Source organism: Artemia sp. Qi Xiang Cuo, chromosome 20 (genome assembly GCF_049724085.1).
Source record: "Artemia sp. Qi Xiang Cuo chromosome 20, ASM4972408v1, whole genome shotgun sequence".
Lineage (NCBI taxonomy): Eukaryota > Metazoa > Arthropoda > Branchiopoda > Anostraca > Artemiidae > Artemia > Artemia sp. Qi Xiang Cuo.
Window position 1 is genome coordinate 6,433,112 of NC_142813.1, and position 24,272 is coordinate 6,457,383.

Consider the following 24,272-nt stretch of genomic DNA (forward strand, 5'->3'; position numbering starts at 1 on the left):
AAATGAATAAATTGTTTTATTTTTAAATTCATTAAATAAATGAATAAATTTTTGAAATAAATGAATAAATAAATTGTTTGCTTTTTAAAATCGCGAAATAAATGAATAAATTGTTGAAATAAATGAATAAATAAATTGTTTGCTTTTTAAAGTCATGAAATAAATGAATAAATTGTTGAAATAAATGAATAAATAAATTGTTTGCTTTTTAAAGTCATGAAATAAATGAATAAATTGTTGAAATGAATGAATAAATTGTTTGCTTTTTAAAGTCATGAAATAAATGAATAAATTGTTGAAATAAATGAATAAATAAATTGTTTGCTTTTTAAAATCATGAAATAAATGAATAAATTGTTGAAATAAATGAATAAATAAATTGTTTGTTTTTTAAAGTCATGAAATAAATGAATAAATTGTTGAAATAAATGAATAAATAAATTGTTTGCTTTTTAAAGTCATGAAATAAATGAATAAATTGTTGAAATAAATGAATAAATAAATTGTTTGCTTTTTAAAGTATGAAATAAATGAATAAATTGTGTAAATAAATGAATAAATAAATTGTTTGCTTTTTAAAGTCATGATGATTAATAAAAAAGCTGTGTTTTGTTGTCACAAAAACGAAGAAAATCGGATGTCATAAACTCTTAAAGCCAGATTTATTTCTCTTTTTTATGTCTGTTAATGGGGGTTCCCTTCGCTCTGTCTACGGGTCTAGAAATTTACCCCTCCCCCCTCTCCCATGGAAAAACCCTACCTTGGAAAATACCCCCTCGTGAAAATATGGTTTTCCAAATTTGAATATTTTATTTAAGTTTTTTTATTTTTTAGTTTAGTTGAGAAGTGCAAAGGAAAGTGGAAAAGAGAAATTTATGTGTAATTTTTGCCCCCCCCCCACTGTGGAAAAATCTGCTTCTTATGGAATCCTCCAGACCCCCTCCCCCCTTCCCCATCAGAAAACACTCGTGCGAAAAATATCCTTGTTTCCAATAGCAAACACTATCTGTAAGCAATGGACAAATTACAAAACTTAAAAAGGCACTAAAACTTCTGCAATGAGGTTTTTTGATTGTTTTGTTAGCTAGGGAGAGAGGGAAATATCTCAAAGGGTGCATTTTAATGCCAAAACATCCCAGCTCTCTTTGAGCCTTCGGAAAAATACAGAATTAGCTCTAAGGGAGAGACGAGAGGAGAATGGAGGTAGAAATTGTTTTATAATCCCCAGGCCTAGTCTTTTTATAAGTCGAAAGAAATTGGATACCAACCAACCGCAAAGAGCATTTTTTGGGGGAATGTTTTTCATGGGGAGGTATTTTGCGGGGGGGGGGGTATTTTCTGCGATTTAGTATTTCGCGAAGGTATTTTCCACAGGATGTTTTTCCTGGGGGGGGGGGGGTGATGTCCTCCAATCACTTTTGACTTTTAAAAACGGCACTAAAACTTTCAATTTACAAGCGAATAATAAAACGTCATCAATAAACGTGATTAACAAAAACCCACACGGTCCTCAGGGCAAGGTCTGTAGGTTGTTGCAAGTTACCAATTGTTAAAATTTAAGGTGAAATTTGAAGTTCAATTTCGAAGAATCAAAGGTAATCAGAGGGCAATCAGCCTCCCCCCCCCAAATGCATCAGATCAAAATTTAAAAAAATCATTTATTCAAAATAGTATAAAGGTCAAATAACCATGCCTCTATGATTAACAATCCCACCAACAGCTCCTGGAGCAAGGGCTGTAAGTTAAGCTAGCTACTCAATGTTAACACATATAGTTTTTATGGAAAAGACTTTTGTATGAACTTGGGGGGGGGGGGGTACTCATTCGACTGGAAATCAAAAGTTCCAGTGCACTTTTTAAGAGTAAAAAGTGATCGGAAGGCTTCCACTCCCGCCCTCTTTTTTCCCCAAATACATCCGATCGATAATTTTGAGATGACCATGTTATTTAAAACAGCTCAAAGATTAAATAACTATGCCTCCAAGTTAGCCCCTGGTGCAAGGGCTGTAGGTTATGCAAGTTGCCTATTGTTAACTTACAAGGTGTTTTTTTTTTTTTTTTTTTTTTTGTTTTTTTTTTTTTTTTTTATATCAAGAGAGGGCAAGTTTGATCCTATAAATAAAAAAAAGCATGGAGTATTAAGGTCAAACTTCAGGAAAATGTCATGAAGAATACAAAACACAATCAAAAAACATTTTTTCCTTTATTGATTGTGAAAAGGAAATACCAGAAATATTTACTATGGCTTATGGTATTAGCCGTCACATCGTTCGGAAAATGTTTAGGGGCATCCTCAACTAAATCAAGAGGTACTATTTACATCCAGTTTTATGTGACGACGTATCTGCAATGTGTCGAGAACAGCTGAGGGTGTAAACCTGAGGGTATGAAGTTTAAACTTTCTGGGCAATTTGAAAATAAAGATGGAGTTCTACCAGCCCCCTCCCATATCCTTTTCAGCTGCAATCTCCTCAAAGATATCTGATCAAAATTCATTATCTAAATTCACAAAGGTCAAATATTTTAAACACATTTGTTTATTAGTTAACGTCCAGGAGGTTTGATTCCTCTGAAAAAAAGATAAATAAATCAGCTTAATTAGGTTTGTGGATCCTCCTTCTTTTTTTTGCAAAAATAAAACAAAACTTTTTTATGAATGATATTTAAAGGCGTTTATATAATGACTTTAAGAAACAAGCAATCCCATAAAGGTTGAACATGTAAAAATTCTAACTCGTGTTTTACCCAATAATAATGCATCTTATTTTTTTTTATTTTCTTAAAAAAATCTTTTACCCCTCCCCCACATTTCTCTCCCCCACATTTTGATCCTATAAATAAAAAAAAACATATTAAAAAAAGCCTGTGCACCAGAATAGCAGCCTGACATGTTGCTGGCCCCATCAAAACCAACCCCCACAAATTTCGAGATTTCCGCAAACAGAAAACCCGAGAAACCAAAAACTGAGTTAAGTGGTTCAGTTGCACGATGGTTCAGTTACACGAGGATTCAGTTGCACGGTGGTCCAGTTGCGTGGTGGTTCAGTTACACGAGGATTCAGTTGCAATGTAGTTCAGTTGCACGGTGGTTCAGTTGCGTGGTGGTTCAGTTGCACGGGGGTTCAGTTAAATGGGGTTGAGTTGCACGGCGGTTTAGTTGCACGAGGGTTTAGTTAAGTGGAGTTCAGTTGCCCGGTGGTTCAATTATACGAGGGTTCAGTTGCAAGGGGGTTCGGTTATACTGGGGTTCGGTCGCAGGGTGGTTCAGTTGCACTTTGATTCAGTTACACGCTGGTTCAGTTACAAGCACACCGAAAGCTATGCTTTCTTGTGGTTTTACAGATATAAAATCGTGTCTGAAAAGTTATTGATTTCATGGCCGTTAAACGACTATTGAAGTTCTATATATATATATAGAATAATATTAATAATAATTATTATTATAATAATAATAATAATTAATAATAATAGAATAATTTTAATAATAACATTCTTTTATTTGCTGCAGGCCACTTGAGAGTTTTCCTGTCATAAATCGCGTTCGTTTTGCGTCTCAACTTCCCTCTTTACTTTAATCAGAAAAACTTAGTTTTTTTAAATCAGTAATTCAATAAAAAGCACATATTAGCTTAAGAAAATTAAAGAAAAACTATGGTGCTAGAGGAACCCCTTATTAAAGTATTAGATGCTGTTTCGTGGAACCACTGAAATGTTTTGGCCTCAAATGGTTCATTTTTTCCCTTTACTATACTTTACTATACTATGGTGCTAGAGGAACCCCTTATTAAAGCATTAGATGCTGTTTCGTGGAACCACTGAAATGTTTTGGCCTCAAATGGTTCATTTTCTCCCTTTACTATACTTTATGTGCATTTTAATACAAATACCTAAAAAGCAGTCATTATTTATTTATTAGTCCAAATAAATGTAAGAATTTACCGTATGTTGGATTTTTTTTTGTCGAAATTTGGCTTACTTGTCATTTCTATTGTTCGTTTTTAAGCAAAGCTAAAAAATACACCGTGTAAAGGAACGTTTCTCAGCATGGGCGCCCATAAGGGGGGGGGGGCAAGGGGCGCCAGCCGCCCCCTGGCTGAATGACGGTGTCATATATTTGTATTAATTTAAAAAAATTCCACAGAATAAGTTTTCAAAGAATTGTAAAGAGCTCTATTAAGCCAAAAAGGGGCAGAAATAATGTCAAATAATCTTCCAAGCGCGAAACTACCACAAATCACTATCAACAACTAAATGAAACTCAAAACGAACAGAAATTATAATAAATAGCCGAGTCAAACTCAAAACGAGCAAAAATTAACAATATTAGGGCTGACAACCCCCATACCTTCTGAAAACCAGAACATAACTTAGGCTTTACTGAAAAAAAAATGACCGTGGATTGTTAGTTTAATATACCTATACTGATATTTATTCCTTCAAATAAAAAATGGGTAAAAAAAGTGAGTAAAAAAAGTTTTTTACTTATTTAAGTACAAAAGTGAAAATATTTAAACAAACTGTTTTTAGTAAAGCGCAAATTATATTCTGGTCTTGAGAAGGCATGGGGGTTATCAGCCTTACTAATGTTAATTTTTGCTCCTTTCGAGTTTAACTCGGCTATTTATTCTAATATCTGTTCGTTTTGAGTTTCATTTATTTACTGATAGTAATTTGTGGTAGTTTTACGCTTGGATGATTACTTGACTTCATTTCTGCCCATTTTTTGGTTAATAGAGCTCTTTACTTTTCTTTGAGAAGGTAGTTTTGTGGAAAAGTTTTTTTAGATTAATATCTGTCCGTTTTTTATTGATAGTCATTTTCATAAAAAAAATAATATTTTATATCTTTTCGGTTTTCTTTATCTATAAGAATCCATAGTTTGGCATAATTGGGTTTGACATGCCCAATATCCCTAAAGAAATAGTTGCTGGACCGTTCTACTATGCTGAACAAAATAGTTGTCTCAAAATTTTGACTAGATGTGTCTGAGAAATAAATTGGCTTGAGAGATGGGCTGATTGTCCTCCAATCTCTATTTACTCTTAGAAAGGACCCAAAAACTTTTAATTTTGAATCGGAATAGCTTCTTTAGATATTTCAATGATATTTCTGGCTATTATAGAGTGGTGCTGGCTATGATATTGTTTATATGCCTTTTTAAAAACCTGTACGTGTACAGTTTTTTCTTTTAATTGGAACGCCCCCTAAACACTTCCTAGAAGTTTCCCCTTAATACTCTTAGCGTCATTAGTTACAGTAACTGTAGTTGTAGTAGATAATTTCGGAGACTACACTATCCTTTCCATGACGATAAAATAAAAGTTCAAAATAGGGATAAAATCCTTTTTAATAGTTTATAGAAATTCACAAAAATACCAGATATTTCGGTCACACATACAGTGACCGTCATCAGTAGTAAAACGGTCACTGTATATGTGACCGAAATATCTGGTATTTTTGTGAATTTCTATACACTGTCTATTAAAAAGGATTTTATCCCTATTTTCAACTTTTATTTTGTGCTTGTAGTACTAAAAGTATAGAGTTGTTTAAGGGATCAATCTAAAGCTCTTAGTCATATCAACGTGCTTTTTGTGGGTGTCCAGCAAACGATTTTCACCAAACGTGCTTTTTGTGGGTGTGACTTTTGTTGGGTTAGCAGCAGTAGTGCTTCTCCACAACTCAATGTGGAGAAGCATTGTGATCATTGTGATCAGCGGTTTATAACAAAGAGAAAAAAAACTAAAAATATATCTATTTTTAGAAAGAAAAAGAGTTATGTACCAAGGAATTAGCATAAAAGACTGCATTAGGAAAAGTAAACATCATGCCAGATGGCTCAGATCAACGGTTTGCTATTGTCTGTAATTTATTGGATTTTAGATTGTTTAGAAGGAGTTTGTGTTTTTTTGTCTTTAATAATTGTGAAATTGAATGCGATGTGATAGCTGGCAAATACCAAATGTATGTATGTATCAAGCTCAAAAATTGCTATATTGTTTCTCTAAACGTGTTTCCGTGTAATTGTTATGACTGTTTTTGATAAGCAATTTTCATAAAGTTAAGACAAGACAACGCAAAAATAAATGAGATCGTTTTATAGGGGAAAGCGTTCCTGTGATGAAAACAGCGTTGCCAAATAGTTCGTCCATTCATTTCTTAGAGTCAGAGCATAATCGTCATGTCTTGTATGGTGGCACTGCTGTTCTTCAAGCCAGATATTTTGAAGGCGAGCATGTAAGACAATTTATTGGGTATTATACTGCTTTTTGGACCCCTGGGGCCCGAAAAGAATCTGTTTATTTAAATAGTAGAAGTGGTTGAGTTTGATGTGCAATCTCGAAATATTCATTTATATTTCGTTTTTATTTAATAAAAATATATATATATATATATATATATATATATATATATATATATATATATATATATATATATATATATATATATATATATATATATATATATATATATATATATATATATATATATATATATATATATATATATATATATATATATATATATATATATATATATATATATATATATATATATATTTATATATATATTATATATATATATATATATCTAAATATATATATATATATATAAAATAAAAACAGGTTACGAGATGTACACATGGGCGGATGAAGACCTTTTGCGACTCAAAAGCCAATAAAATGTTTTGGAACATCTACACAGATCATATTTTATGAAAAACGTAGAAGTGAATATAAAAGTATGACTTAGGTTACTTAGTACTTCCCATGCCGGTCGGCGCATAAGCCGGCAACGAAGGAGGTGGCATAAGGCCTCTTCACAATGACCCTTCCATCATTGTCGTTTCAGGAATCAGTAATGTTTTATGGGGATAGGGGATTAACCTATCACCCAGCCCTCCTTCATTCCTGGCTTACAGCCAATATGGACAGGTGGGTACCTTTCCTGGCCTTGGGTACCTCAATATGGACAGGTACCCATATTGAGGAACCTTGAGTGGCAATAAAGGGGATTAAGCGCCAGTTAAGGCGCCTTGAATGTAAATTGAGTGCTAAATTAAGATGTCTTGAGCAAAATATGGCCCTTACAACTCAACTGTCTTTACTGTCAACCTGACAAGCTCTACTGTCGCTCACAGTTTGTCGTAAATAATGGGATAAAATTAGGACCACTTTCAATTTAAATTATCTTATTCTTTTTAATCTAGGGGAATGGACAGATCAAAATCCGGGCCCCAAATATGGTCTGTGGCCCCAAAAGTTAGAGGTCGTGGAAAGGGGACAATAGTCTTGTTTTCCTGATCAATCTGAATATTACTGCCACAAGTCCTGGCACTATTACTGCCACAAGTCTGTGGCATTACTGCCACATTACTGCCAGAGACACCTTATGTAAAAAAAAGAAAATTATTTTTAGGGATATGAGGCCCGAAAAAGACGTCCTCTCTATGTTTGTGTCGTCTCTGTGTGTTAGAATTTTTTTTTTCTGATTAGCTCTAAACATATATTGTTAAGACCTTGGGCCAAGAGTACTCCATGACCAAGAACAACATATATTGGTCCCTGAAAGGAGTCAAAAGCTTTTTTCAAACGACTTGAAGATTGCACCCGTTTAAAATTATTTTATATACAATGATGTAATTTCATAGTTGAAGTTGTGGTGATTTAGCTTTACAAACGACGCAAACTGAATTAATAGTGGATAAAACCCAGAAACTGAATGTTCTGAATGGTTCTTGTAGAACTTGAATGGTCGTTCGAGTTTGACCATTCGCATGTAATGTCGATCGCTCACAACGAAGAATTTTCAATCCCTCGTCAAAAAAAATTTATATACCCGTAATTTGTTTTGTGCTTAAAGCTAGGACTGTTGTCTTGTGTGAGTGGACAGTTTTATCAAACCGCGCTTCTAAAATTTCGGTTGCTATGGGCCGTAGTTTGTTCTTTACTGTGTTGTAGCCATTGCAGCAACTACAACAGGGAATTTAAATTCTAAAAAAAAAAAAAATCGAATGATAAAACAGGACAAACAAATTTCGTTTTACTCGGTTGGCCTAAACTTAATGTAGACAGGGACAATGTACAGAGGTAATGTATACAGGGACAAGGGGACCGCAATGAAGACAAAAACTGTTAAAACATAATTGGTGGCATTGATTCGTGACGCCCATAATAGGCCCAAACTTGTTTTTCTCTGGTTGTTGTTAATTAAAACTTTTATAGAAAATTAATCACTAATGGTAATGAGTGGGGGAAGGGGCTAATATGAATGGCGACAATTTAAGTGGTATACAACCTGTTTAATATTCTAAAAAAGATCATTTAACTGTTCAGTAATTTAATTGTTTAATTCTTTGTTCTTTTCGGCCAACCGTCTAGGGCTAAACGGAAAGCAGGTCTTCCTGGTCTGGGGTGGGAGGACGTCATAAAAAAAGATTTTAAAAGAAATGGGAACTTCGTGGGTGGGTGTAAAAAGGGAGGCTCTGAATAGATTGGGATGGAGGAGGAGCGTGCGTAGCTCTGTTGGCCTCGGGCGGATTGGTGCTGCGGTGAGTTGTTAGTAGTAGTAGTAGTAATAGTAACTAAAGTCTGGTATTTAATTATATGATTTCTTAATAATGTAAGCATTATTAATTAATTTTTATTTATTAGGTTTTAGCTTGTGTCATTCGTACTGGGTATTCAACTGCCAAAGGTCAGATGGTGTCATCTATTTTATACCCTCAACCTTTAGACTTTCAATTTGAACGCGATTCTTACAAGTTTATTGGTATACTAGCGGGAATATCTGCATTAGGAGTTGGCTATAATTTAACACGCATGGTAAGACACGGCTTTCTCTTTATAATAGGCATTCTATACAAGAAGGCATGCTCCTTAGGCTGCTAATTGGTCATTTCAACGTTTTATGTGCTTAAGTTGCAGTCCTGGATTGTTCAGTTCGATATTCAAACTAGAGGCCTAGTAGTTATATACTTTAAACCTAGTAATTATGTTAAAGAGGAGGGGATTTTTGTTTCTATTCAGTTTATGGTGAGAAAATGGTAGGGGTTTAACCTCTGTAGTTTTTACGTGAAGTGTGGCCACTGGCTGGATTGATGAATATGACGTTATATTTTTTAAAATCTATGTATATTTCTTGCCTGGGACCAATAAGGATTGTTTTTACTTTTCCAGAGACAACAGTGTTTGATTTGGAGTGGAATTTCACAGGGTGTATTCAAGTGTAAACTCCATTCAAGTTCTTAAAATTGCGAGTAAAATAAACCCTTACTCTCCCCCCCCCCCCCCGAACAAAATTCTGCCCCCAGAACAAAATGCTTTGGTGATTTCTTAGTCCTATTGCCCAAATAACTTTTTTTTTAGCCCAGTGGAGTTATTCTGTGCTTGGCAATTTGAGGCCCAGGGTTCGATTCCACTCCGCAGCAAGGTTGGGTGACAAGCTTGCCACTTAAAAAAAAAAAAATAAATAAGTAGACTCTATAACATAAAAAAATATTCAAAATCCTTGTTTAATAAAAATTTTTAAATTCTTCTTCTTTTCTTCCTTTTATCATCAGCATTTAGTCCATACTGAAGTATAATGGATGTAATTCCTTTCCTTGTTTTCTCTTCCTTTTCTAGAAAATAAATGTGTTACCTTCATATAATTTTCACATAGTTTTCCTATATTTCCTTTCACTATTCTAACTTTTCTAACCTTGAACTACTCATATAAAATCTTCATTAAAAAAAAAAAAAAAAAAAAAAAAAACTTACCGCTATCAAACACATCACCTGCGCATTCTATAGCCATTATTATTCTTTTTTTTCCTCTCCCTGTTTTCTCTATCCTTTCTGAGGTTTCATTTACTTAAATAATTTCTTAGACCACACTGCTCCTCCATTTACAAAAAAATTAAGAGAGAAAATCTTTATTATTCACCTGGTCAACCCGCTGCAGCAAGAAAAGCTTCTTGGGAGAAGCTGCAGGAATCCACAGAGTACGTCCAGAGAACTCACCCATATTTTGGAATAGTAATGCTAGGAGATGCTAACGAACTCGATAGCAAATCGCTTGGCAGGTCACTTAACCTTAAAACTCCAGTCGATTTCCCAACAACTAAGGGGAATATTTCTCTGGATGTAATCCTGACCAATCTTTCGAATTATTACCAGAATCCAAGTAAACTAGCACCACTTGGTGGAAGTTATTATTACATGTTACACCTTGGAAACCCCTTGGAACCCCTTGGAAAAAGTAAAAATTAAATATTCAGTAACCGAAGTTACTTCAAGGCCGATCACTGACCATGGTCTGCTGCAATTTGGTGACTGGATAACGGGAGAAAACTGGGTCGCGGTCTCTTCAGCTGTCATTCCAAAGTATAATAATTCCATAATAAGGTAAATTCAAAATTCCTCGAGTGCTTTCCTGAACGTAAGACTAATTTCTGTTCTAGTGATAAGCCATACATAAATTCAAAAATAAAGCGACTGATAAAACATAAATTGTACCTAATACGAAAAGGTCAAGAGAACCAAGCAAAACAAACTAGCTCCAGTTGGAGATGACTGGCTGGTGAGTATTCGGACAAACCTTTAACATTTTGACAATACTGGTCCCTTTACACCTAATATCCGTATTGGGCCCTTTGTAAAAAGGGTCCAAGTCCACTTTTGCGACTTTTACATGAGTGCAAAATGTAAAATAAAAACACGGATGAAAAAATCTTTATCGAATCAGAATTTAAGAAGCTTGAAATTTTAAAGACGGATTCCTAATTGTATTTTTGACGGGAAGTCGTTGGAAATGTCCAAACTGCTGAATTATTCCTTGCTTAGAAAATAAGAGACTTACGCCCTAGTTGCCCTTTTTTACGCTCTTTTGGAAAAATTAATAACTCAGTCAAAATTGAAGACAAGCCCATTTTTAACATACCAATCTATAGACTTCTTCGAGCTCTTTCGAACCAAATGCTTAACTTATTTTCGGAAAAAGGTGGACTTGGCCTTTTTTCAAAACGCTCCAGATATAACCCTAGCCCCAAAGCCTAACATAATTTAATTTCTAGGTTAAGTTGGGGATGACTAACTGGTGAGTATTGGGAAATGCCCTTAAAATTTTGACAATACTAGTCCCCTTAACCCTAATATAACCCTGGCCCCTAAGCCTAACATAATTTAAATTTCAGCTCCAGTTGGGGATGACTGGCTGGTCAGTTTTCGGGCATACATTTGACATTGTGACAATAGTGGTACCCCCTGCCCTTCCAGCTGCAATGACAGTTGGTAGTTACTACGCATCGAAAAGACTGGAAAAACAGAAAATTCTTTGCATAAATCCACGAGCTATAAATGTTGGCGGATCTCTAAACCTCTTCTGTTTTGATAAGGTAACCTCTATATTATTTTACTTTTTTATCATGGTTTCTAGACCTCTTATTATCACTTCTTATTAAAAACCTCTATATTATTTTACTTTTTTATTATGGTTTTTAGACCTCATCTTAAAAACCTCTATATTATTTTATTTTTTTATCATGATTTTTAGACCTCTTATTATCACCTCTTATTGAAACCTCTATATTATTTTACTTTTTTATTATGTTTTTTAGACCTCTTCTTAAAAACCTCTATATTATTTTATTTTTTTTATCATGGTTTTTAGACATCTTATTATCACCTCTTATTAAAACCTCTATATTATTTTAATTTTTTATTATGGTTTCTAGACCTCTTCTTAAAAACATCTGTATTATTTTATTTTTTTATCATGGTTTTTAGACCTCTTATTATCGCCTCTTCTTAAAAACCTTTATATTATTTTACTTTTTTATTATGGTTTCTAGACCTCTTCTTAAAAACCTCTATATTATTTTATTTTTTTATCATGGTTTTTAGACCTCTTATTATCACCTCTTATTAAAAACCTCTATATTATTTTACTTTTTATTATGGTTTTTAGACCTCTTCTTAAAAACCTCTATATTATTTTATTTTTTTATCATGGTTTTTAGACATCTTATTATCACCTCTTATTAAAACATCTATATTATTTTACTTTTTTATTATGGTTTTTAGACCTCTTCTTAAAAACCTCTATATTATTTTATTTTTTTATCATAGTTTTTAGACCTCTTATTATCACCTCTTATTAAAACCTCTATATTATTTTACTTTTCTATTATGGTTTCTAGACCTCTCCTTAAAAACCTCTATATTATTTTATTTTTTTATCACGGTTTTTAGACCTCTTATTATCACCTCTTATTAATAACCTCTATTTTATTTTACTTTTTTATTATGGTTTCTAGACCTCTTCTTAAAAACCTCTATATTATTTTATTTTTTTATCATGGTTTTTAGACCTCTTATTATCACCTCTTCTTAAAAACCTCTATATTATTTTACTTTTTTATTATGGTTTCTAGACCTCTTCTTAAAAACCTCTATATTATTTTATTTTTTTATCATGGTTTTTAGACCTCTTATTATCACCTCTTATTAAAAACATTTATATTATTTTACTTTTTTATTATGGTTTCTAGACCTCTTCTTAAAAACCTCTATATCATTTTATTTTTTTTATCATGGTTTTTAGACCTCTTATTATCACTTCTTATTAAAAACCTCTATATTATTTTACTTTTTTATTATGGTTTTTAGACCTCTTCTTAAAAACCTCTATATTATTTTATCTTTTTATCATGGTTTTTAGACCTCTTATTATCACCTCTTATTAAAACCTCTATATTATTTTACTGTTTTATTATGGTTTTTAGACCTCTTATTATCACTTCTTATTAAAAACCTCTATATTATTTTACTTTTTTATTATGGTTTCTAGACCTCTTCTTAAAAACCTCCGTATTATTTTATTTTTTTTATCATGGTTTTTAGACCTCTTATTATCACTTTTTATTAAAACCCTCTATATTATTTACTTTTTTATTATGGTTTTTAGACCTCTTTTTAAAAACCCCTATATTATTTTATTTTTTTATCATGGTTTTTAGACCTCTTATTATCACCTCTTATTAAGCCCTCTATATTATTTTACTTTTTTATCATGGTTTCTAGACCTCTTATTATCACTTCTTATTAAAAACCTCTATATTATTTTACTTTTTTATTATGGTTTCTAGACCTCTTCTTAAGAACCTCTGTATTATTTTATTTTTTTATCATGGTTTTTAGACCTCTTATTATCACCTCTTATTAAAAACTTCTATATTATGTTATTTTTTTTATCATGGTTTTTAGACCTCTTATTATCACTTCTTATTAAAACCCTCTATATTATTTACTTTTTTATTATGGTTTCTAGACCTCTTTTTAAAAACCCTGTATTATTTTATTTTTTTATTATGGTTTTTAGACCTCTTATTATCACCTCTTATTAAGCCCTCTATATTATTTTACTTTTTTATCATGGTTTCTAGACCTCTTATTATCACTTCTTATTAAAAACCTCTATATTATTTTACTTTTTTATTTTGGTTTTTAGACCTCTTCTTAAGAACATCTGTATTATTTTATTTTTTTATCATGGTTTTTAGACCTCTTATTATCGCCTCTTATTAAAAACCTTTATATTATTTTACTTTTTTATTATGGTTTCTAGACCTCTTCTCAAAAACCTCTATATTATTTTATTTTTTTATCATGGTTTTTAGACCTCTTATTATCACCTCTTCTTAAAAACCTCTATATTATTTTACTTTTTTATTATGGTTTTTAGACCTCTTCTTAAAAACCTCTATATTATTTAATTTTTTTATCATAGTTTTTAGAAATCTTATTATCACTTCTTATTAAAAACCTCTATATTATTTTACTTTTCTATTATGGTTTCTAGACCTCTCCTTAAAAACCTCTATATTATTTTATTTTTTTATCGAGGTTTTTAGACCTCTTATTATCACCTCGTATTAAAAACCTCTATTTTATTTTACTTTTTTATTATGGTTTCTAGACCTCTTCTTAAAAACCTCTATATTATTTTATTTTTTTATCATGGTTTTTAGACCTCTTATTATCACCTCTTCTTAAAAACCTCTATATTATTTTACTTTTTTATTATGGTTTCTAGACATCTTCTTAAAAACCTTTATATTATTTTATTTTTTTATCATGGTTTTTAGACCTCTTATTATCACCTCTTATTAAAAACCTCTATATTATTTTACTTTTTTATTATGGTTTCTAGACCTCTTCTTAAAAACCTCTATATTATTTTATTTTTTTATCATGGTTTTTAGACCTCTTATTATCACTTCTTATTAAAAATCTCTATATTATTTTACTTTTTATTATGGTTTTTAGACCTCTTCTTAAAAACCTCTATATTATTTTATTTTTTTATCATGGTTTTTAGACCTCTTATTATCACCTCTTATTAAAACCTCTATATTATTTTACTGTTCTATTATGGTTTTTAGACCTCTTATTATCACTTCTTATTAAAAACCTCTATATTATTTTACTTTTTTATTATGGTTTCTAGACCTCTTCTTAAAAACCTCTGTATTATTTTATTTTTTTATCATGGTTTTTAGACCTCTTATTATCACCTCTTATTAAAACCTCTATATTATTTTACTCTTCTATTATGGTTTCTAGACCTCTCCTTAAAAACCTCTATATTATTTTATTTTTTTATCACGGTTTTTAGACCTCTTATTATCACCTCGTATTAAAAACCTCTATTTTATTTTACTCTTTATTATGGTTAATAGACCTCTTCTTAAAAACCTCTATATTATTTTATTTTTTTATCATGGTTTTTAGACCTCTTATTATCACCTCTTCTTAAAAACCTCTATATTATTTTACTTTTTTATTATGGTTTCTAGACCTCTTCTTAAAAACCTTTATATTATTTTATTTTTTTATCATGGTTTTTAGACCTCTTATTATCACCTCTTATTAAAAACCTCTATATTATTTTACTTTTTTAATTATGGTTTCTAGACCTCTTCTTAAAAACCTCTATATTATTTTATTTTTTTATCATGGTTTTTAGACATCTTATTATCGTTTCTTATTAAAAACCTCTATATTATTTTACTTTTTTATTATGGTTTTTAGACCTCTTCTTAAAAACCTCTATATTATTTTATCTTTTTATCATGGTTTTTAGACCTCTTATTATCACCTCTTATTAAAACCTCTATATTATTTTACTGTTTTATTATGGTTTTTAGACCTCCTATTATCACTTCTTATTAAAAACCTCTATATTATTTTACTTTTTTATTATGGTTTCTAGACCTCTTCTTAAAAACCTAGCCCTCCCCACGCCCATTATTCCCCCAAAGACATCCAATCCAAATTTTGAGATAACCATTTTGTTCAGCGTAGTTGATTCTTCGATAGATAATATATTTTTGAGAAGGACACTCCCCCACAACCCTCAGGGGAAGGGGTTTATGTTATGCCCTGAGGGAATATAAGGTTTTATATAGAAGGCGTTGTCGTAGAAACATCAAAACAGGCTCATTCAATTGGAAATTAAAGGGCTAGTGCCCTTTTTAATAGTCGAAAGTGTTTGGAGGGCAACTTGCCCCCCCCCCCCCACGCCTATCATCCCTCCAAGCACTTCAGATCAAAATTTTGAGATAGCCATTTTGTTCAGCGTAGTTGATTTCCAGATAGAAAATACGTTTTTGAGGAGGACACTCCCCCAGACCTTCAGGGCAAGGGTTTTAAGTTATGCCCTGGGGGCATATAAGGTTCTTATAGAAGGCGTTGTCGTAGAAACTTCAAAAAAGGCTCATTCGATTGGAAATTCAAAGGGATAGTGCCCTTTTTAATAGTCGAAAGTGATTGGAGGGCAACTAGCCCCTCTCCCAAGCCCATCATTCCCCCAAACCTATCCAATCAAAATTTTAAGATAGCCATTTTGTTAAGCGTAGTTGATTTCCACATAGAACATATGTTTTTGAGGAGGACACTCCCCCACAACCATCAGGGCAAGGATTGTGACTGCAAAGTGATTGTGATTGTAGGGAAACTAGCCCCCCCCCCACGCCCATCATTCCCCCAAACACACCCAATCAAAATTTTGAGATAGCCATTTTGTTCAGCCTAGTTGATATCCAGATAGAAAATATATTTTTCAGGAGGACACTCCCCCACAACCCTCAGGGCAAGGGTTGTGACTGCAAAGTGATTGTGATTGGAGGGCAACTAGCCCCCCCCCCGCCCCGCCCATCATTCCCCCAAACACACCCAATCAAAATTTTGAGATAGCCATTTTGTTCAGCGTAGTTGATTTCCAGATAGAAAATATTTTTGAGGAGAACAATCCCCCACAACCCTCAGGGCAAGGGTTTTAAGTTATGCCCTGGGGGCATATAAGGTTTTTGTAGAAGGCGTTGTCGTAGAAACTTCAAAAGAGGCTCATTCGATTGGAAATTCAAAGGGCTAGTGCACTTTTAATAGTCGAAAATGATTAGAGGGCAACTACCACCCCCCCGCCCATCATTCCCCCAAACACGTCACATAAAAATTTTAAGATAGCCATTTTGTTCAGCGTAGTTGATTTTCACATAGTAAATATATTTTTGAGGAGGATACTCCCCCACAACCCTTAGGGTAAGGGTTTTAAGTTATGCCCTGGGGGCTTATAAGGTTTTTGTAGAAGGCGTTGTCGTAGAAACTTAAAAAAAGGCTCATTCGATTGTAAATTCAAAGGGTTAGTGCCCTTTTTAATAGTCGAAAGTGATTGGAGGGCAACTAGCCCCCCCCACGCCCATCATTCCCCAAAACACATCCAATCAAAATTTTGACATAGCCATTTTGTTCAACGTAGCTGATTTTCAGATAGAAAATATGTTTTTGAGGAGGACACTCCCCCACAACCCTCAAGGCAAGGGTTTTAAGTTATACCCTGGGGGCATATAAGGTTTTTATAGAAGGTGGTGTCGTAGAAACTTCAAAAAAGGCTCATTCGATTAGAAATTCAAAGGGCTAGTACCCTTTTTAATAGTGGAAAGTGATTTGAGGGCAACTAACCCCCCTCTCGCACCCACCTTTTCCCCAAACAAATTCAATCAAGGTCTGGAAATTAGGTCTTTGAGGATGACAACTCCCCCACAGCCCTCAGGGCAAGGGTTATAATTTAAGGGTTCTCCGAATCCTTCATATTATTTTTTTATGGAAGAGATACTCGTATAAACTTTAGAGAGGGTTCATTTGATTGGAAATTGAAATTTCTTGTTTACTGTTTCAGAGTCAAAAGAGATTGGAGGGCGACTAGGGCCCCCCCCCCGCCTCCCCACCCGAAATGCATCAGATCAAAATTTTGTTAAAAATAGTTGAAAGGTTAGGTAACAAAACTGGCGTCGACAAAACCCCCCAGGGTCCTGGGGCAGGAAGGGATTCTCGTATAAACTTCAGAGAAGGCTCATTTGATTGGAAATGGGAAGTTCTAGTCCACCTCTTACGAGTCAAAATCGATCGAAGGGAAAATACTGCCCCAACGCCCTTTTTCCCCCCCCCTCCCTTTGAACTAATTCTGTTTATACCTGAAGGCCCTTTGAGAGTTAGAATATTTTGGTATTAACACACGCCTATTAGGCATCTGCTCTCCTCCCTAACAAGGAAAGAAACAGAGAGTGTAAGGCAGTGGCGGATCCAGGGGAAGGGCGGGGGGGCGCCCCCTAACGTAGTCTAAAGTAATGTAATTTAATTAATTAACGCAATATTGCGTTAATTAAACTTGCTCCTAGCGCAGGTTTATCGGGTCAACCTATTTTGCCCCCCCCCCCTAAAAAATCCTGGATCCGCCCCTGGTGTAAGGGCACTATAAATTTTTATTTGTAATTCAATGAACCCCGTTTCAAAGTTTATGCGACCACCTCTTCCACATAAAGTGCCCCTGGTAAAATAAATAAGTATTAACTCATTGTACCCTTATGGCTCTTTACTTAGGTAACGCTATAGCATTGCTTCTGACCTAAAAAGTAGAGTAGAAATTTCAGATTCCATTTTTATGAATATCCGAAATTATCTGAGGGGAATATGTTTGGGGAGCATATTCCACGGCTGGAAAATCTCTGCTGGGTGGAATTTAACGTGGAGGAACTATCAGCAGGAAAAGAAAAATGTTCTTTGAGGGGGGAGGAATTTCCCAGTGGTGGTTTTTCCAAATGTGAATTATTCAGGGAGGGGACGACTAAACCCATTCGATAAAATTCTAAATTTTACATCTGAAAGTAACGAGAATAAAGAATCACCGGAAATGTCAGAGCACTTCAGATTCCTTTAGACGATTTTGTTCGTGTCTTTTGAAAAAAGACATTTTCAAAAGACAGATTAATTTCATTTGTTTTACTTTCTCTGTGGCTGCTCAATTATGCATGTGAGGGGGGAGACCTCCCCCACCACTGTCTCCGCTAAGTTTTCAGTTTTTATCTCAAGCCTTTAAAATGAACGTAATGCGATAAAAGTATAACTCAAAATAACATATATAGAATAATATATGCACAGAACACAGGGCAATTAATCAACATCGCATACTTTGAGTCATGGTTCACCCAAATAATAAGCCAGGAGTCTCACCATTTTGCCATCTATGAAACCTATCCTGCAATAGTTTAAAATGTAAAGTGTGTTTTATTATCTTAACGTCTTCCACAACTCAAACGGTCCAACATTCTATAGCCCAATGAATCTGTCTAATCTCCTAAATCGGGAACAGAGGAGATAGGCGAAGTTCCGCCCCGTATTAGATGAGTCTCCAACCTCACCCTCCCCCTCCCCTACTGTCTACGCTAGATTTTTCTTCCTTTTGCCAACTACGCCGCCCCCATCTCAAAGACTTTAATAAGGTAAAGTTTTGTATGGGAAGAACACATTGTAAATCTATTATAATTATAAAATTATAAGGTTAAAATACATACTCTGTGATAGATGCAAAATTGCTTTGGCAAACAAAATCCTATTAAGGTCAATTCCAAACAGTCGTGATCCCTTTGTGTAAGCAAGTGAAATGGTGAAAACACCCTTATCGGAGCAATCGCTGTCCACAAGTTATGCAAGCTGTCTATTGTTCATATATAAGGTTTATATCTAAGAGGTAATCTTATTTAATTAGAAAAAAGCCTAAATAGAATTCAACGTAATGTTTTTATGGCCGTTTTTTTTAAGTTAAGAATAATTGGAGCAGACGCACCCCCCCCCATGCCATAAAAACTTAATACTTGTATAGCGACACAACGACCAAAAATTATTTAGAAAAAAATTCGACAAATAAGTTTTTCAAAGAAAAGTAAAGGCCATTTTTTTTTAGATAGATAGATAGATAGATAGATTTATTTTCCATATACCAGTAAAATAATTACATAACAATCTACAAATCCCCACAAAGGCTCCATGGCCTGTAGGAGGGGGATTATGTAAAGATCAAATAAATATTAAACATTTAAACGCTTAAGATTTAAACAATATAAACATAACATTAATACTTAAACATATAAACATAAGCATTTGAACTTTTAACATGTAAAGCATTTGCCTAATAAAACGAAAAAAAAAAGAAAAAAAAAAGGAGAGTTCACTAAATAAGCTTTATCAAACTACAGTGAATCACAACATCTATAAAAAAAAGAGGAGAGTTCACTAAATAAGCTTTATCAAACTACAGTGAATCACAACATCTATAAAAAAAAAAAAAAAAAAAAAAAAAAAAATAATAATAATAAAAAAAAGAATTAAATGAAAAAAACTACTGGCAGCAGGCAAAAGTAAATAAAATTAATCACATGAAAACAAATATTTTTTTACTAGTCTTTTGAAGGTGCCAAACGAGTGGCATTCTCGAACCGAATCGGGAAGGGTGTTCCATGTCAAATGACACGCAACAAGAGGATTAAAATCGGATCTTATTGTTGGTGTATGGGGACTTTGGATATTTAGAGAACTACGGAGTTGATAATTTGACCGATCAGATACAAAAGAAGACGTAAATCTAAGGGACCTAGGAATATCACCATGGATTTGAAGAAAAGTTTTTTAATATCAAGTAACGGTTTAGTTGCCGAACGATTTACATCCTGGATAAGATTTATAGCTTTATCATAAGTATTCGAAAGTGGTTTGAGAAAAGAAGGGAAAGTAGACATCCATACGACTGAACAATAGGAAATATAAGAATGAATTAAGCTATGAAATAGGATTCTTAGAATTGGCCCTGGAAAGATATGTTTTAGTTTTCTTAAAATACCGAGTTTTCTGCATACCTTCATTTTAATAAATTCAATATTGTGTTTACAAAATAAATTTTCATATAGAAGGAGACCTAGGAAATGTGTATGGCCATCTTTTGGTCCATTAATAAAGCCTGTGGATATATCAATTTCAGAGAATTAAGGACAAGCCTGGAATATACGTGAAAAAAATAAAAAAATAGTTTTAGAAACATTTAAGGCAAGAGAGTTAGCATCAAACCAAATTGAAACTCTCTCAGAGAGGTCCAATAACTTTGTACGAACCTCATCCTCTGTTCTCCCAGAAGTAATAAGGGTGGTATCATCGGCAAAAGTAACAAGAGAATCCGAGGTATGAAAACTATAGTTGTGGGTAAGGGAGACCGTTGGATGACATAGATGACAGCAATAAAGAGGATTTTTATTTCCAACTGCAAAAATTAGGTCATTTATATAAATTAAAAACAGTGCCGGCCCTAAAACTGACCCTTGAGGGACCCCCTGGTCAACACTTGATGGTGATTGAAAAAGTGGATCAACAGAAATTATTCTACCAGACAGTAAACTGCACAATAATTCAGTAAAACTGCACAAGCATGCTCAGTCGAATGATTTGCTCGAAAACCAAATTGAAATTCGTGAAAAAAATCTTTAGAAGTAAGAAAATTATTAAGACGATAAAGCATCGCCTTCTCAAATATTTTGCTAAACACAGACAACAAAGAAATTGGCCGATAGTTGGCTGGATCATTTCGTGTTCCCCCCCCCTTATATAATATGATGACTCGAGCACACTTGAGACTTCTTGTGAAAATAACATGCTGATAGGAGAGGTTTATAAGTTTTGTTAAGTGATAAATAATGGAAGTAAGTATGAACTTAATTACTTTAGTAGGAATATTATCAAGGCCTGAAGATAAAAAATTTTTCAATCCCATAAAAATTTTAGTTATTTCATTCTCCGTTGCCAGTTCCAAAATCATTGACTTCATACAAAGTGGCCCAAGATATGACCTGAAATTGGATCCAGAAGCAGAAGAACCAACAACCGAAGCGGTCGTTTTACCAATATTCGCAAAATATGAAGTAAATGCGTCTTGGACATTCAGTTCAACTTCGATGATTTTGCCATTGAGATCCAAAAAAGAAGGGGTTGATGGAGACTGAAAAGAGGGCCTAAGCACAGACTTTATAACCTGCCATGTTTTTTGTATATCTTTCCCACACTCTGAAAAACAAATAAAATAATACTGGGAATTGGCCTCTTGACACACAGAGTTAAAAATATTCCTAAAAATTTTAAATTGCTGCAAGCAAATAGTTTTCATTGAAGGGCTAGCAGACTCAAAGGCCCTCCAGAGATTATTTTTTTTCCTACAACTCCTAAGGAGACCAGGGGTCATCCAAGGATTTAGAGGAAAAGCGTTCTTAGACTTTCGATTAGAAGGTGAAACAGAACTAACATCAAGAACAGCGTCTTTAATAGACTCATAAAAAGTATCAAATAAATTACAAAAATCAGAATCACTCAAAACCACCCCAAGAAATTTCTGCCAATCTTGACCTAAGAAGCATCAATTCCACTTCACCAAACCTAAAAGGCCTCTTACCAGACTCACAAGTCCTCTCAATAGTCAGTTTATCAAAACAGTATCTAGAGTAAACAGGGAAATGATCGGAAATGTCGCTCACTAAAACATAGTTTGGATCAAGGTGGCCATACAGGAAATATTGTCAATCAGAGATGATGTACTTTCTGTTATGCGAGATGGGATACATGCAGAAGGTAAAGTATCTGCGGCAAGCATGGACGACAGAAAATCTAAATATACAGAAGACTTTATATCCATCAAGTTTATATTAAAATCTCCCATAATAATTAATTCAGTCGACTGTTTTAGGATGGTATCCAGTTGATCATTTAGGGTATGTAGAAACAGTCGAATAGAGCCACTAGGAGATTGATAAATAATACCAACAATTAAATCCTTACCTCTACATTTAATATCTACGAAAAGTGACTCAAAGACACCTTCGATATTTCTGGATAAATCCATTCTAAGAGAATATGGGAGATTATTAGAAATATACAAAGCAGGACCACCCTTGGCCATCTTTTGTCGATTCAGTCGTTCCATTTTATAACCTTGCAAATCCAAAAGCATATCATTTTTAGAATCAAAAAAAGTCTCGCATAAACCAACAACGTCAGGTAGCCATCAGAAACAATCTGTTTTAGATGGTCAATTGAAGAACAAAGACCCTGGATATTCAACTGGAGCACTGAAAAATATCCATCCCGCTTGACAGCCTCCCTCAGACTAGAAACATATTTACTTATTACTGTTTGGTTAACTGTGGTCAAATCACTGTTGACATGTCCGATAGAATTATTGATAATGCTTAAAAAATCTAACGGGTTATTTTTAAGCTAAAAAAGTCGTCCTACAACTTGTGGCGTTTCTAATTTCCCATTAAAAAAAAGACAATCTATTTTATATATGGAATGAAAAAATAAAATATACATGCACAAAAAAAAAAAAAAAAAAAAATCTAAGCACAAACTGGGACATACTGAACCTTTCGTATAATTTATTTACCAGGGGGTTTTGCAAAAATTTGCCCGTGGTAAGTCGATACAATAAATTTATCAAAGCAATCTCTAGCCGTATTTAAAATTTCACGACGCTTTTTTGTTAGCGATTCTGATAAAAAAAATTCCACTCTTTGCTAATTTAGGCTTTGTTTTTAAAACAGATCGAGCTAATTTCACATTTTTGAAGCGTATTTGCACTGGAGACACTTTGGATTGATCATTAGAGTCATTCAAACTAAATCGATAAACATTTACAATATTATTAACTTCAAAACCAGGGACCAGTATCTTGTCTTTAATGATAACTGATACTTCTTTCTTTAGATCATTTCCAGGCCTCTGCCTTACTCCATTCATCACTAAGCAATCCAACATCTTTTTTTGTTCAAAATCATCCACTTTCGATTCCAATGACAAAATCCTACTTTCCAAGCTTTTAACCATTGCAAATAGTCCTTTGAGTGATTTTTCTATTTCTTGGAATTTTGGGTTGTAATCAATGGAAATAGCATCATGAATTTTTTTTACTATAATATCAATTGCTTAATTCGCTGTATCAGGTTCTATTAGTTAAGCCTTAACTTGACGGGAAATCTCCGCTGTAAGATTCACTGGTGTGCAATTTAATTCATCCTGGGTAAAAGCTAATTTTTGCAGGATTAGGCTAGGTTGCAGTGATTCTTCAGCAATAACGGTCGCTGGGTTTCATGCTAGATAAGTTGGTGATGACGATTTATAAATTTCTGGAAACGAATCTAATTCGGTAAATGCTTTACCAACATCTCTTTCCGTTCTTTTGCAAACACTAGGGTTATCCGAAATTAATTTCAAATTAGACTCTGCCGCTTGGTGCTCAGAATGATCGCCGTAGCAAAAAACTGTATATCTCCATAATCCTTTAGCACCACTTTTTGACTGCAAAACAATTGCTGGCCAAGGGGAGGTAACTTTTGAAACTAGCGAGAACAATTTCAAAAGGCTTGAATTTCGACATGAGCGTAGCACTGAAAATAAATAATTACTCATCATTGAGTGGGCGAATTAATCCAGTAATTTGCAAATAATTTCAAGTAATTGCGAGCAGTCTAAGTATTTTAATGGACGATTCAGTTGATAATAGCGCTGAATACTAGTCCAAAGCGGCTATCCATGAATAATCCTTAAGCCGTTATCACATGCAAGTCACTTGTGTAATCAGATTTTAGCTTGATAATTTCCTTTTACGCAAAATCAATTGGCTCCGTGCCTAGGTTTATCCACAAGTAAAAAATTAATCCGTGAAATGTACTTTTATTTTAAGATGTGAACTGGTCAGAGACTGAATGAGTACTGGAGATTACTGGAAATTAAGCTCAGGAGATTTGAATACCTGTTAAAATTCAAACTCAAAACGACCAGAAATTACTATTAAAGAATAAATGAAACCCAAATAATAAAATAATAGTTTGCTATTAAAGTATAAATGAAACTTAAAACGAA

The 24,272-nt window shown here is 33.4% G+C and overlaps 1 protein-coding gene across 1 annotated transcript in view; it reads left to right on the top strand.

Moving 5' to 3' along the window:
* The window catches only part of LOC148939815 (polyamine-transporting ATPase 13A3-like), a 150,635-nt gene that overhangs the window by 55,694 nt on the left and 70,669 nt on the right, over nt 1-24,272 (top strand). The window contains exons 9-11 of the mRNA XM_089106456.1: nt 6,104-6,237; nt 8,655-8,825; nt 11,177-11,377. Of these exons, the coding sequence (XP_088962582.1) occupies nt 6,104-6,237; nt 8,655-8,825; nt 11,177-11,377 (506 nt within the window). The remainder of the gene's footprint in view (nt 1-6,103; nt 6,238-8,654; nt 8,826-11,176; nt 11,378-24,272) is intronic.